This window comes from Cyprinodon variegatus, unplaced genomic scaffold (genome assembly GCF_000732505.1).
Source record: "Cyprinodon variegatus isolate N-32 unplaced genomic scaffold, C_variegatus-1.0 Scaffold128, whole genome shotgun sequence".
NCBI classification, from domain to species: Eukaryota; Metazoa; Chordata; class Actinopteri; order Cyprinodontiformes; family Cyprinodontidae; genus Cyprinodon; species Cyprinodon variegatus.
Window position 1 is genome coordinate 28,948 of NW_015150581.1, and position 13,796 is coordinate 42,743.

Genomic DNA, 13,796 nt, shown 5'->3' on the forward strand with positions numbered 1-13,796 from the left:
TTATTTTGAAATAGTTGAACTTGATGCTGTTTTGAAACAAAAATGAAACGAGCGCATTTCTCTGCAAAGACAAACCGCACAATTACGCAACACTGTTAAACTGATCCAAACACGGTTTTATCTCTAAAGATAGAGGAATTTTACTTTGCATTAATGCTGTGTTATAAATACAGGCCTGCGCGATTTTAAAGCAGTGAAGTTTTCTAAATATTTGAACAAAATATTAGTAAATTGAAAGCTGATATGTGGACGTGGGGCTGGCCTCACCTTCCAAACCAGGAAGCTGCTGTCTCACCCTCTCTCACACCCCGGGGAGGAAACTGCGAAACGCTCCTCTGTAAGGTGAGTAATCGACAGACGTGTGGATGGGAGCCGCTTTCTCGCTTCCTAATTTCTTCAAACCGTCTCTTCCTAACAGAAACCGACCCTGCGTCACTGATTAGGTTTTTTATTGACTCTGTCGCTTTAAATGAAACAGCTGGACAGGTATTCATGGCGGAGGCACGAGCACAAGTAAATCTACTCATTTATTGTTGTGAAAAATTAACTTCTTTTTATCATTATTATTATTATTAAAAAACATAAGAAATCGAATGATTTCTGCTGTGAAACCTGCAAAGAAAATGTTTGATATATCCCATAATTGTTATAGTTTGTAAAAAGCAACATTTCATTAATTAGTTTCCTCAGGAAAAAAACACGGAAGTTGTTTAAACAAGTGTATGTCAATCATTACTCTGTGTCTGTGTGTGGCAGGTTTATATCTTGATCACCCTGCGATGTTGAAATGAAGATTGACGAAAAAGTTGTCAGCTACTTTGAATCTTGCAGCTCACCTGTGGACAAAGAGGGGTACCTCTCCAAAAAGGTAAATAAACTTTCTAATTTAAATGATCTCTAAATAAAACATGTCTTGTGTTTTTTAGTGTTTCTGTGTGAGACAGACTGACAAACATCTGGGTCTTAAAGCTGCAGTAGTGTAATAAAAGTGAATACCAGAGGAGAGACCTGGTCTCAAGTAAGACTCAAGTTTTCCCTTTCGAATCTTCAGTCAAGCTGAGACATGACAGAACAAAGTTGAGTAAAAAGTAAAAATATATACTGCTTGAGTCAAATCGTCAGGAATGCTTTAAATTCCCCAAGTAGAGTCAAACTTTAGAAAAGTCCCTAAGCTTGTTTGTTTAATCCGGACCAAACGCTGACTTTATTTCGTCCAGCTCGTATTCAAATAGTAATTTTTGCAATTGGACTTCAGCTTACAGCAAAGCCATGCATGTAAGGATCATTGGTCTGATTGGTCTACTTCATAGCATATTTCTGCTGTTATTTAAGTTGCAAAATCATTGTGTGTAGAAAACCTCATTCAATGTAGACCCGTCGCTTGCTGGAGGCAGTGTTGCCTAGCAACAGATAGTGGAACAGGTATGATTTAGATACTAAGTTTGCTGCTGCTGTGGTCTTAACTTACACCTGCACAAACGGTCTAATCAAGGAGGGAATCAAACTCTGGTCTGTTAAAATTTAGCCAAATGTGGCGGGTGTGAATCTACCCTTAAGGGTAGATTCACACAATTGCTATTAATCCATTTCTGTCACGCTTTATCTCAGCTGGGGTCACAACGGGTGCTGGTGCCTATCTCCAGCTGTCTACGGGCGACAGGCGGGGTACACCCTGAACAGGTCGCCAGTTTATTGCAGGGAAACACAGAGACGAACATGACAAACAACCATTCATGCACACACTCACACCTAAGGAGAATTTAGCATTTAACAGTTTTGTTTTTGGACTGTGGTGGATGAACATGCAAACATGCAAACTCCATAAAGAAATTTCCAGAATTGAACCAGAACCTTCTCGCTACAAGGCAGCAGTGCTACTCACTGCACCACTGAGCAGCCCCCCTTGGTATCAAGTCATGTGCAAAGTCGAGTCCATGCATTCTGTACGAATACAAATCCAGAGATGAGTGAAAACATTAGGGGCTTAAAGTCATGCCCATAATAAGACCTTCAAGTCCCAAGTCAAGTCCAACCTCAAGGTGTGAAAGTCTCAAATTGAGTTACGTGTCAAGAAGGGGCAGTGAAGAGGTCTATTTCAAAAGCAATATGTGCAGTTTTCAAGTTAGATCCCAAATTAAGACAAGCCTGTCTAGGGTCAACAAATATGATCAAGCCCGAAGAGCAACGGCAATGTCAAAATGTTCAAGAGTCAACCCCAATCCCAGCTGGGCGTTGAGTTCTAGGTTGAGTCCAAAGTCAAGACCTGCGTACTTTAATCAAGAGATCTAATGCTTATCCATAGACAAACATGAAAGTCTGGTGTTGAGTCCTAAACCAACTCTTGCAAGCCTGAAATTGAGTCAACATTGTCCCATAACTGATCAGTTCCCTACCCAAAATGGGAAATAATGAAAAAGTTCTGATTTTTTATTTTTTATTTTTTTTTTTCAAAATCAACATTGTGGAAAATAAGATTTATTAGGAAGTTAGAAAGTTATGCTGGAGCTTAACCATTCACTGCATTGTATGGGAGGATGAATGCTTTAAAATTCCCTAGAAGCCATTTTAGTCAGTTAATATAGGACATGATCTGAATAAAGCTGCCTATTTAAAATAGTTAATCATCTTCTATATTACTGTTAACGCCTCTGGTATGCTTTGTCTAGTTAGGTAATGCGTGACCATCCCTAAAATTGGATTAAATGTCTCACTCCGTTTAAGAAATCTTGTCGTCCACACAGTATAAAAAATCTCACGTTATAGTGTCTCCACCCTTAATTGTGTTTTGAGCTAGATTGGGGATTCGGTTTTTTGACTGCAATTTGACATGAAAAATAATATAGTTAACTTTATTCAATTAAAGACTTAGATTGGTGCCTTTTGTTTTCGCATATACCTTTTAAAAGTAAGATATCAAATATTTGGTGGAGGTCTTGAGGTTTAGGGTTGGTGGTCTTGAGGTTTGCGCTTGGAATCCAGAGGTTCTGAGTTCAAGCTCCAATCCCACTGCCATTCTGGGTCCCTGAGCAAGACCCTTAAGCTCAGACTGCTCCCCTGGCGCTGCACAATGGCAGCCCACTGCTCCCCAAGGAGATAAGTTAAGTGAATTTCGTTGCTCTGTATTTGTTACAGTGTAATAATGATTTAAAAAAAATTTAAATATGTGCTGATTTCCAAGCCAAAAAGCTCAAATCAAAGGGAGATCATGTAAAATAGTCATTATGCAAGTCTGCTGTAATTTCAAGTTTAACCTGATGCCACACATCTGGTATTACATATAAAGTAATGCAATATTTTGCAATTACAAATTCAGCAAGATTACAATTTACTTTGCAAGTAGTGTTGTAAGAAGTTGGGTACGTTTGAAATGTGTAAACTGTTCAGTTAACTGTAGATTGTATCACAGGGTGAGATAAAGACTTCCTATCAGAAGCGCTGGTTCGTGCTGAAGGGAAACCTCCTCTTCTACAAGGATCGACCGGGGGACAAGGACTTGATTGGGGTCATTGTTCTGGAGGGCTGCACCGTCCAGCTGTGTGAGTCCGAGGAGCAGTTCGCCTTCTCCATTGTGTGGAGCGAGCCAGGACTGCGGACGTACAAGTTTGCGGCGGAGGACCAGGCGAGCCAGGAGAGCTGGATCAAGGCTCTGCTGTCGGCCAGCCACAGCTACCTGGCCCTGCTGGTGACAGACATGGAGAAGCAGTACAAAGGTGAGGGGAGTCTGGTGGAGAAGGCGACCTTTGTTCTGAAGGGCAGTGAGTCACCGTTTACAGCCTCAAGGCTGATACCATGTACGCTGTGTTACAGAGTAGCCAAGCGTAATATTATAGTGTATTCTAACAATCAGATACCAAAAGTCTGGTTTAATCCTTTACAACAATAAACTCAGTGTATTGTTTTATTGAATTTTGAGAAGTTTATTTTGCTTGGAATAACAATTTTATTTGTATTATTTTCTCAATCATGTTTAACAAAAACAAAGACTGGACCCCCACTAGAAATCTAAAGGGTGTCAGAAAAACTATAACAGATTTTGTTGATGAAGTTTTAATGTTTCTAAGATGCCATCAGGTTTTAAACTACTTTTAAATAAAATCTGCAACAACTAAAGAGGGAGGGAAAAGTCGAGCAAGGTTCCGTTTATCCCTCCCTCTGGCAACAGGTTGCTTTTATGGGCATTTGAAGTATTATGTTTACATGGGTCATCATACACATGGATACTGTTATAGGAAATATTATCCAACAAACAAGAAATAAATGCAGAGATTTTAAATAATTTCAAATTTATCTTAATAAAAGCTCAACCATTTGCATACATCTACAGATATATCTTTTGAAGCAAGTTACATAATATAGGATAGATGGTAACACTTCAGGCTGATATTTTAACACTGGATTCTAACTTTAGTTAGTTATGAGTTAAATACCAGAGGTGTTTTTGCACAGCTACAGAAAATGTGCAGTTTGAGGCAATTAGTTGAACCAAAGTATTACTAGATGTTTGAATCTGTGGAAAGGAATGGATTAAAAATGAAACTTTTGCACCCACTTTTAGTTTTTTTATTAGTCCTTTAACTCATAGACTGTTTTTCCATATTTATTCATTTGATATAAAGAAAATTTATTATTAAAATACAGTCAGACTGATTTGCCACCTATTCAGATATGGAAAGCTGTGTATTAGATTTACATTACTTGTCAGTCTGGCTGTGTTTGTATACTGATCTTGGTTTGTGCAAATATCCTTCATGGGCCCTGAGGACCAGGACAGAAAAAAATTAAAGGTTTTTACAGTTTTGTTAAATTCAGTTAAAAGTCATAGAGATTTTGAATAAATGTATCTGTTTAAAAAGAGCTGTTTTTCAATAATTTCTTACTAAATCTTAGAAATACTCCACCTTAGCCAGTGTTGTTACAGTAGCTTAAAACAGTTTCCTAATATGCTGGCATTAGTCAGCTTTGTGCTTATTTCAGTCATCTCTGGTCTTCTGTCAATCTAATTGTTCTCTTTCTTTGCTTCTTTCTTAGATGCATTAAATGCACATTCCAGTGAACTCCGCCGACCTTTCACGATGCCAAACTTCCACTCAATTGGACCAAACTATCCCACAACCCTTCCTAGCACACAAGCTTCCATCCTGCCTTCATCTGCAGGTCAGTCTTTGGGACCAGGAGCCTCGCTGAGCTCCAACCACGCGCTTCAAGTCTCGAGCATTTCAGCTTCCAGAGCAGTTTCTAAGAAATCGCCCAAACTTTGGCCCAAGAAAAGCTCAAACATGGTGTCTGTCAGCAGCACTCCTGCTCTGCCTTTATTTGACTCTCTATGTCTGTCCTTAGATCCAGAGGAGGATTTCAATAAAATGCATGAAGACTTTGGAAAAGAAGTAAAGAAACTCATATGTGATTGGTCCAGAAAAAGAGGTGGTGGTGAATTAGCTGCAGAAGAAAGCTTAATAGACTTTGGGTGAAGAAATGAAGTTCCCAGTGTTTAATTATAATATGAAAACATGTTTGCAACATTTCAAAACTTTTTTTTGTAAGAATTGGAAAAGCAGTCTTAAATATATATGCTTAATGCCAGTACATTGTTAATTTTTTTATGTTTTTCTGTCAAAGATTAAACCAATAAACTATCTTTAATCTTTTTACTTGTTGGTCATTAGAGTGAAATTATTTGTGAATTTAATATGGTTTTACTCCAGTATGGACATCTACAATTATTAACGGCTACATTTACGAATTTGTTCCAAAGGTTACACACAATATACATAAATATGTCATATTAATTTACAGTTTAAAAATATGTATTTGAATGATGTTTAGAGTGTACTACTGATTCAAGTCCTCAATGATTTAAAACTAAACACTGGGTGCATTAGTTTGAATAACACAGTGTTATTATAAACAGGCTCAGATCAGCTTTGTTATGTCTGTGCGCACAAATTTGGAACTTTGATTCTGTTCCTCTTTTCTCTTGTTTGACATGTTTTAAGTATAGATGCATAAAAGAGAAAATAAGTGGATTTTTTGCAAAATATAGGAAAGGAAGGAAGAAATTGTTCAGATTGGTGCAAAAATAGGGATGTATCGATCTGCCATGTTGCATGGTAAGAAACTAATAAACAGAAGAAAGGCAAAACAAATTATGCATAAACTAAATAACTAATGGGACAATCAGTGTGTTTTAATGACAGCAGTCTGGTTTTCTAATGATTGACATGAACCACTATAAGTTTAAACCATTTTTTTTTCAAGTGACGGAGTATGAGAGATTTGTCTCCCAGTAATCACAACTGCTGGAATATTTCAGCCAGTCCTGATTTTTATAACCAACTATTCTCACTATAGCCTCACATTGTTCAGTAGCTTAGATTATGTAAAATCATATCAATGTATGGCTTGTAGCACATATTTAAAATTGCATTACTCCATACTTTTTGCTTTTTTCAGTTTGCAAATCCCCTGCGAAGGTCATCTTTACACTTTCTATAAAGTATCTTTATCATATTTAATTAAGATTCCTTACTGCAGAATACTAGATTTATTCATACTATCCAGTAAAACTAGAACTGCCTTCCTGTTCCTGCTTTGAACTAAAAGTGATTTAGTTGAGGTGACAGGTTAGTTTTGTTCGGTTTACACATTGTGTGTAGAAAATGAAAATACAGTTTGTCTAAGTCTAAGACAGTATTGCTAAGTATTTCCAGAAATCTTAATTTTCTAGTAAATTAAATGTTTCTCTTAACGCATTCAATGACATAAAGTCATCACATTTATACAGATGCTCTATTTTTTCAAGCTATTTCCACCAAAGAAAAGGAAATGTTCCTATCCAAACTAGGGTTATTGTAGAGAGAAGAGGAATTCTTTGTGCACATTGTAAATTGAGACTGCAGGCCTCTGTTCTATGGAGTTTATAGATGTTTGTGAGAGCAGTTGAATAAAACAAAATGGAGTTGCACTGTCCTTTTAAACTAACATGTAGCACTTACCTTAAGATTAAAGTTGAAAAACTCTGTATCCAGAATGTATGGAGTCTGCAGAAATGTTAGCTGCCCCAGGTTGAGGTTAAAGTCCTGGATGGAGGGATTGTTATGGCCATGATTCCCTCTGCAGACTCACTTGTTAGAGGGGGAATGATGGCCTAGTGGTTAGGGCATTGCGCTTGAATCAGAGTTCAAGTCCCACACACTGGGACTCCCACTCTGGCTCAGTGAGCAGGACCTTTAGCATCACACAATGGCAGCCTACTGCTCCCTAAGGGGATGGGTTAAATGCAAAGAGTTTGTTCTTGTGACAATGTGACAACTGTGGGTCAAATGGTTAAATCTTTGAAAACTGGGTGTTGTAACATGTTGGTAATCTGCTAATATAAAGCTAGAGTTGGAAATGGGACATGAAGCTAAAAAAAACATTTAGAATGGATCAGATATATTTCTTTTTTAAAGAAAAGATCCAGACTATAGTTAAAAGACAAGGAAAGAGTCAGCTCAAAACAAACTACCTGATTTTATTTAAAGTGAAGCCCAGAACCTCAAACAAGCTGAAAATTTTAGGGACTTGTCAACAAAACCACCGATAGTCTTTGCATATATATCAGCATACATTCATAAAGTGGTCTGTGTGTGGAAATTCTACAACAAATGAATCTAATGCAACCAATTATAGCTTTTGAAATAAAAAGCAGTGGTGTGATCATTTCACCAGAATGGAAAGATTCAAAAGCATAAAGTAGCTATGTTCAAAAAGGTTTTCAAGTCTTTTATCAAATATTTCAGGAAATGTTTTAACTAATAACCAATTCCAAATGTTAAATGAGTTCCTCAATGCCAAATTTTCCTAGAAATTAGTAATTTTTTATTCCCAATGACTGGGTTAAAAAAGCATGCTTAGTAGGAAGAGAGTTAAAATATTAGAACAGGGTTAAAATGGCTGCGGAAGAGAATGGTGGTGATGGGGGGGAGCGCAGCTATTTCAGTCTGTACAGCTGTCTCGTTTTTATGGTGTTTGACTTCTCCCTCTATGCCTCTCCCGTCACCTTCAAGATAATGTCTGCAATGACAAAGAGAAAAAACTGCCTTTTACCAAGGAATTTAAACAAAGACAGCCTTTATGAAGATAGCTGGATCACAGAAATTATGTGAGCAAACGTTTTACCTGCAGGAGAGTAAAGGGGTTGTCTTATAGGTCCACATACAGGCCTTGGTTGTATAGTGGCCTGATTGATGGGAGGCTGTGGAGTTTATATATGGCATTAGGGGGGTTTATGGTTCTTCTTTTTTAAAACCTCCAGGAGAAACCAAAATTAGTGCATCCTTGATGAAGAAGCTTCACCATTAATCTATCTTAATTCTCTGGTTCCCGTCACACCAATTGGTAAAAAAATAGGATGAAGATAACATCCTCTGATCAAATGTTTAATAATGTACAAAACGATCCTTGTTATTGGACTCTGACAGCTATAGGGATATTTACATTAGTTCCAACTTATTTATCCCCTTGCACTAACACTGGAGTTAAACACTCATTCCCTGTATTTACATAGCTGTTAGCAGCAGCTGCTTCAGTAGTAAAGGCCTGTGTGTGTTTCTCATTTGAGGCCTGGTTGTCATGTGTCATCGCTGGAGCCTGACCAGCGTCCTCTCGCCGACTGTTTTCAGGTTTCACGGCTGTTTATACACCCCAACAGCAATCGCTGATGTGTCTGTGAGGTGCAGACCTATCAGTTATCCAGGTGATGACTTGAAAATATTTTCACACACACCGAACACCAGCACACCCACCGGCACGGGAGGATTAATTAATAGAAAGCAGAGCTTCTGTTGACCCCAGCTGATTGACGGTTATTTGAATAAAGCTACTGTTGCCTATATCATGAAACTCATGATGCTTTTTACACAGCCTCTAGCAACACAGAGATGGATTGGTTGCTCTTTAGCTTGCCCCTTGCATCCCATTTGGCCTTATTTGTCCACTGATGTCACCAAAGTCATCTCTGTCTGTTGGCATTGAATTCACCTCATTCCAAGACTTCTCTGGCCTATTTTGGAGCCCCTGTAAGCCGATCTGCCTGGCTGCCTCCTCACTCCTCCCCTGTTTCTCTTACTCTTTCCTCCGCTCTGCTTTCCTGCCAAACCTGATGGTGTGGCTAAAGTTAGCCTCCCTCAAGCTAATATATAAGACCCCATGGGGCCGATGCATACATGTCAGTCCCATCGCTTGGCGTAGGCTTCTCTTCTTGACCAACAACAACCCCACAAACTTTAGAGATGGTGAGTGCGGTCATGTTTCTAGGAGCTACGGTTTACAGGATGTGTTGGATCTTCTCTAGGAGCTGATGAGAGGAGCGCATCAGTGTCCCACTGAAATCTGGACTGCAACATCCAGTGAAGTGGGATTGATGGATTCTCCAAAATCAAGCTTCCAAATTTTAGATTTGAACCCGTGTGAATCTTAATTATGAGGAAGTTTTGGAGATGCGACCTCTTTTTGGATCATTGCCTTTTTTTTAACTAATTCATCTGAAAGTTATGCAACAATATTTTATCTTAATTTGGATAAAAGCTTCATTGCTTTTTTGCTCTAAGCATGTCCTGCATGTGATTCATGTAGGACACAAAAAAATTGATAATTCTAGACTGTTTTAGATCTTGGATTAAAGATACATAGGGTTTTGAATTTGTATTGTCTAGGATGCTTCCTTTTTGTAGTATATATACATATAATTTTAATTTTGTTTGTGTGGCTTACCCTTTTTCCCTCTATTCCTCAGGCACCCAAGAAGGCAAAGAGGAGGCAGCAGCAGGGTGAGGGTGGGTCCTCCAACGTGTTCTCCATGTTTGAGCAGAGCCAGATCCAGGAGTACAAGGAGGTAATCTTTTTTTTTCCTTTGTTGTTTTGCATTACACACATACATCATATCTAGGAATCAGTTGTTTGGAAATCTGTGTAAATCTATGTCGGATAAAACCTTTTAATTATTGCCTTAAAATAATGTAGATCTGGGTGACTTTGAGAGGGCAACAGTCTCCTTCTTAGCAGAACAGGATGGTAAATCTGAGCTTTCCAGGAGACAGGTGACACCTCCTCCTCCTCTGTGTTAGCTCAGTAATTCTCCTTGGAGACACTTTGCTCTGTGACTCCACTGGAATGCAGCCCAACAGCTGGTGGAAAGTCCATTTAATCAAACCAGGAAAGAGGGTCTCTAAGTAGAAAGCACAAAAACACGCAAGTTGAGTCAACATTCAGGGATTAGCAAGGTTCCATTGTCCCATGAGTCAATTTTTTTTAGCATCTGCGAATCCCAGCTTTGATCTCTCACAGAAATGTCTTCTGAAACATCTCTGGGATTGGGGAATGTAAAGCCAACAGAAGCTTAGCTGGCACCTCCAAAGGTGAAGGAACATTGGTGACATGGTCTGAAGATTCGGTCACAAGGCTAAAGGATGACAGCTGTAATCAATACCTACTCCTTAAATGTCGCAAGGGGGCTTGTCTCGCATTCCAGAACCTTTTTAACACCTTCAAGAGACAAGTGGACGACCAGCTGCCAAGTCCCAAAAGGTTCCCAATGCCATCTTTGGTTTCATGGGGGTGAAACGCCCAGCTATGTGACAAGGGAAGCAGCTAACGGCTCCACATTTACACTTTTGCTTTGACAGACTAGCTCCCACTTACAATCACTATTAACAAGTCTTAGAACAAAGACTTGCGAGAAATGTGAGAATCTTTGTTTTACAGTTCTATCCTGATGTCTTTATTTGTTTCACCAAATAAAGGCCTTTAAAAGCCACACATGCTTTCATATATACAGTTAGACATTTACACATCCTTTTGTTATTCCCCTTTTTTAAACTTTTGGACTCATCACGGACCTTTCTGTCTGGCAGGCTTTCACAATCATTGACCAGAACAGAGATGGCATCATCAGCAAGGACGACCTCAGGGATGTGCTGGCCACCATGGGACAGCTGAATGTGAAGAGTGACGAGCTGGATGCCATGGTGAAGGAGGCCAGCGGCCCCATCAATTTCACAGTCTTCCTGACCATGTTCGGCGAGAAGCTGAAGGGTGTGTTGACACACAATCTATTTAGGCACATCTTACTTTGTCCTAGACATTAATTCCCATTGAGACTAATTGGGTTTGTTTGCTGTTAGGTGCTGATCCTGAGGACGTCATCCTGAGCTCTTTCAAGGTCTTGGACCCCGAAGGCACCGGCACCATCAAGAAGGAATTGTAAGAACTTTCATCTCCTATTTTTATCACATCTCAGAGAATCTCATGTCTAAGCAATGTATTTTTGTTCTTTTCCAGCCTTCAGGAGCTCCTGACCACCCAGTGTGACAGGTTCAGTGCTGAGGAGGTGAGCTGTTTACTTTTTCTTATCTTCATTTTCATCTGCTACCCTTTTTTCTTTAAATCTGGAACATTTCACCTGCTGGATTTAACTCTTTTCTTAGAACATGCCTTGTTTAGATGTGAACCTTTCTCTGTGATCTCCTCTCCCTCAGATGACCAACCTGTGGGCTGCCTTCCCCCCTGATGTGGCTGGCAACGTGGACTACAAGAACATCTGCTACGTCATCACACACGGAGAGGACAAGGAGGAGTAGATCCCCTCTTCTCTACCTCTATTAACACTCATATCTATGCCGCCATCCACTCGCTCCATCTGCCACAACGCCACAACTTCCCTTTGCAAACCCTCACGCCCAATTCCAACCTTTCTGCTCACAAAAAGACTTCTCTTCTTTGCCGAGACGCTGAGTGAGAGGACGGGGGGGAGGGATGTATATAGGGGTAGTTTGTAATCAATAGGAATTATTTACAATAAAAATAACCGTATTACAATAAAACTCTCTCCCTATCTCTGTCCCTGCCTTTTTTTCCTCCTCTTTTCTCCTTCCTCCATTACTCATTCTGATTTTTTACGTTGAGGCTATCAGTGCTTTCATCAGACCTACGTCCACAGTGTATAAAGCGGTTGATCAGAACGTCTTCTGGGTGCTTTGGTGCCTGCACGGCCACTTGCTTGAAACAAGCAAGCGGTCTGACCCGGTCGGGTCTGTTAGTCTCAACCTCACACAGAATGCCTAATGGCTTCCTCCCCTTTATCACAGCGAGAGGGTAAAAGGTAGGAAGTAGTGCACTACAATAGCTTGCCTACTCCGCCCTTTTGCTAAAGGAAATGAAATGAGGAGCTGCAGTAAAAAGAAGGAAAGTGTTTAATCGCGAGAGAACGAGATGGGGAAAGATGGTGAGTTTGAGGGGAAGACAAGTGATAAACAAAAGAGAAAAAGAAAGGGGTCTTTGTTTTTGACTCTTCGTCTGCTCCTCTCACTGTTTTGCTCCAGTTGCTATAATTGTGTCTCTGTATCCACTGTAACAAAGAAAGAAGTACAAATAAAACCGACTGTCTTTCGTACGACACAGTCTGCTGGTTTTTGTGGGTGAATGTTTGTTTAGAGCACTCATATTGCAAGTGTCACGATGGGGATCAAAATGAAAATCTTTTTTACCAAACTTTGCCCTTTTCAGACAATTTCTCAATGTGGGAAGTTAAACATGTGACTGTGAGATGCTGAGCTTCTTTCAGATCAGCTTCATGGCTCGAGTTCTTTCCTTCTAAGTGAGCACAAGTGAACCAATAAAAAAACCTGACAGCTATAAATCAATCAAATGAAAGGTTTAATGTCTTGGTCCGCAGAGGAGCAGCATTCATTACATGCTGTTCATGACACAAGATACTTAAAGTTTCGACTTTGGTTGTCCAAGGTGGCTTTGCATGTTTACAGTAGAGTTTGCAAATTTTAAACCCAACACACATGCACTTTTTGTGTAAGAGCTTTTGCATATGTAAATTCTGCAAATGTGAAATCAATGAACTGCTATTTCAATTCACACCCAGCTAGTAGTCTGTTCATTAAAAATAGAGCAGAGGAAGACCATTGGATAGCAGAACATTGTCGGTAGCTGCTTCCTCATTTAAGTAACCAGCATCTGAATCTGAAGAACCTTTTGACTCTCAGAAGGTGTTCATGGAAAGTCTACAGCCATGTTGGACCCTTAATCATAAATTGATGATTTGGCATAAACAGTCAGACAAATGTGGCTGCAACTGAATTTTCTAAAGAAATTATAGAATAAAAAAATAAAAAAGGGTGTCAAAACTAAGGCTTTTGGGGCCATTTGTGGCCCTTCAACAATTTTGGTTGACCTACGTTTATAATTTAAGAATGAGCTAAATTTGGTTTACCAGGTCAGACTGAAAAATTAAGCCAATGAAATGAAAAAAATAGAAACACACAGAATAAAAGAAATCAGAGAACAAATTTCACTTATGAACGACCTTTCAAAAAATGATACAGACAAATGAAATTCTCCATAAATGGAAAACAATACAAGGTGCAACACAAGGTGTTCATATTGTATTGGCAACATTTTTGCTTTTATTTTATTTAATAGTAAAAAGGGCCTGTATCAGTTACTTTAATCAAAAATCCAATGTGGTCAAACTCATTTATTAAACATGGAAAAAGCAGCAAAAGCGAGCCATAGGCTGTTGTTGTTGAAATAAAACACAGAAAACAATCTAAAATAAATTGATTTTAACCTTTTTTTTTTTTTTTTTTTTTTTTTTTTTTTTACATATATATTTATATAACTAGGAGAAAATGCCAGATGACTGTAATTTACAGAACCCTTTTCTACAGAAGGATTTTCATCAATAAATTGTAGTTTTAGTTTAATGTTAAGGAGGTAAGAATGATGATGATTATAATGTTATTTTTTAT

General features: G+C 38.9%; 2 protein-coding genes across 6 annotated transcripts; both read left to right on the plus strand.

Moving 5' to 3' along the window:
• Positions 1 to 61: 61 nt before the first annotated feature.
• Positions 62 to 5,599, plus strand: LOC107085570 (sesquipedalian-1-like). Of its 4 annotated transcripts, XM_015375964.1 has the most exons (5): positions 353 to 513; positions 757 to 868; positions 3,407 to 3,710; positions 5,029 to 5,154; positions 5,338 to 5,580. In XM_015375964.1, exons 2-5 carry the CDS (start codon positions 788 to 790, stop codon positions 5,466 to 5,468), a joined length of 642 nt encoding a protein of 213 aa, XP_015231450.1. In that variant the 5' UTR covers positions 353 to 513; positions 757 to 787; the 3' UTR covers positions 5,469 to 5,580. The 4 variants fall into 4 exon arrangements, with proteins under 4 accessions (XP_015231447.1, XP_015231449.1, XP_015231450.1 ...); XM_015375961.1 differs by lacking the exon at positions 353 to 513 and adding an exon at positions 62 to 342 and having other exon boundaries at positions 5,029 to 5,599; XM_015375963.1 differs by lacking the exon at positions 353 to 513 and adding an exon at positions 62 to 339 and having other exon boundaries at positions 755 to 868; positions 5,029 to 5,599.
• A 3,529-nt stretch (positions 5,600 to 9,128) lies between these two features.
• On the plus strand, positions 9,129 to 12,427 carry LOC107085585 (myosin regulatory light chain 2, skeletal muscle isoform type 2-like). 2 transcript variants are annotated; one of them, XM_015376003.1, is made up of 6 exons: positions 9,129 to 9,272; positions 9,773 to 9,871; positions 10,890 to 11,070; positions 11,160 to 11,238; positions 11,317 to 11,365; positions 11,514 to 12,427. In XM_015376003.1, the coding sequence occupies exons 1-6, from the start codon at positions 9,270 to 9,272 to the stop codon at positions 11,613 to 11,615; spliced, it is 513 nt and encodes a 170-aa protein (XP_015231489.1). In that variant the 5' UTR covers positions 9,129 to 9,269; the 3' UTR covers positions 11,616 to 12,427. The 2 variants fall into 2 exon arrangements, with proteins under 2 accessions (XP_015231489.1, XP_015231488.1); XM_015376002.1 differs by lacking the exon at positions 9,129 to 9,272 and adding an exon at positions 9,323 to 9,391.
• Positions 12,428 to 13,796: the final 1,369 nt, after the last annotated feature.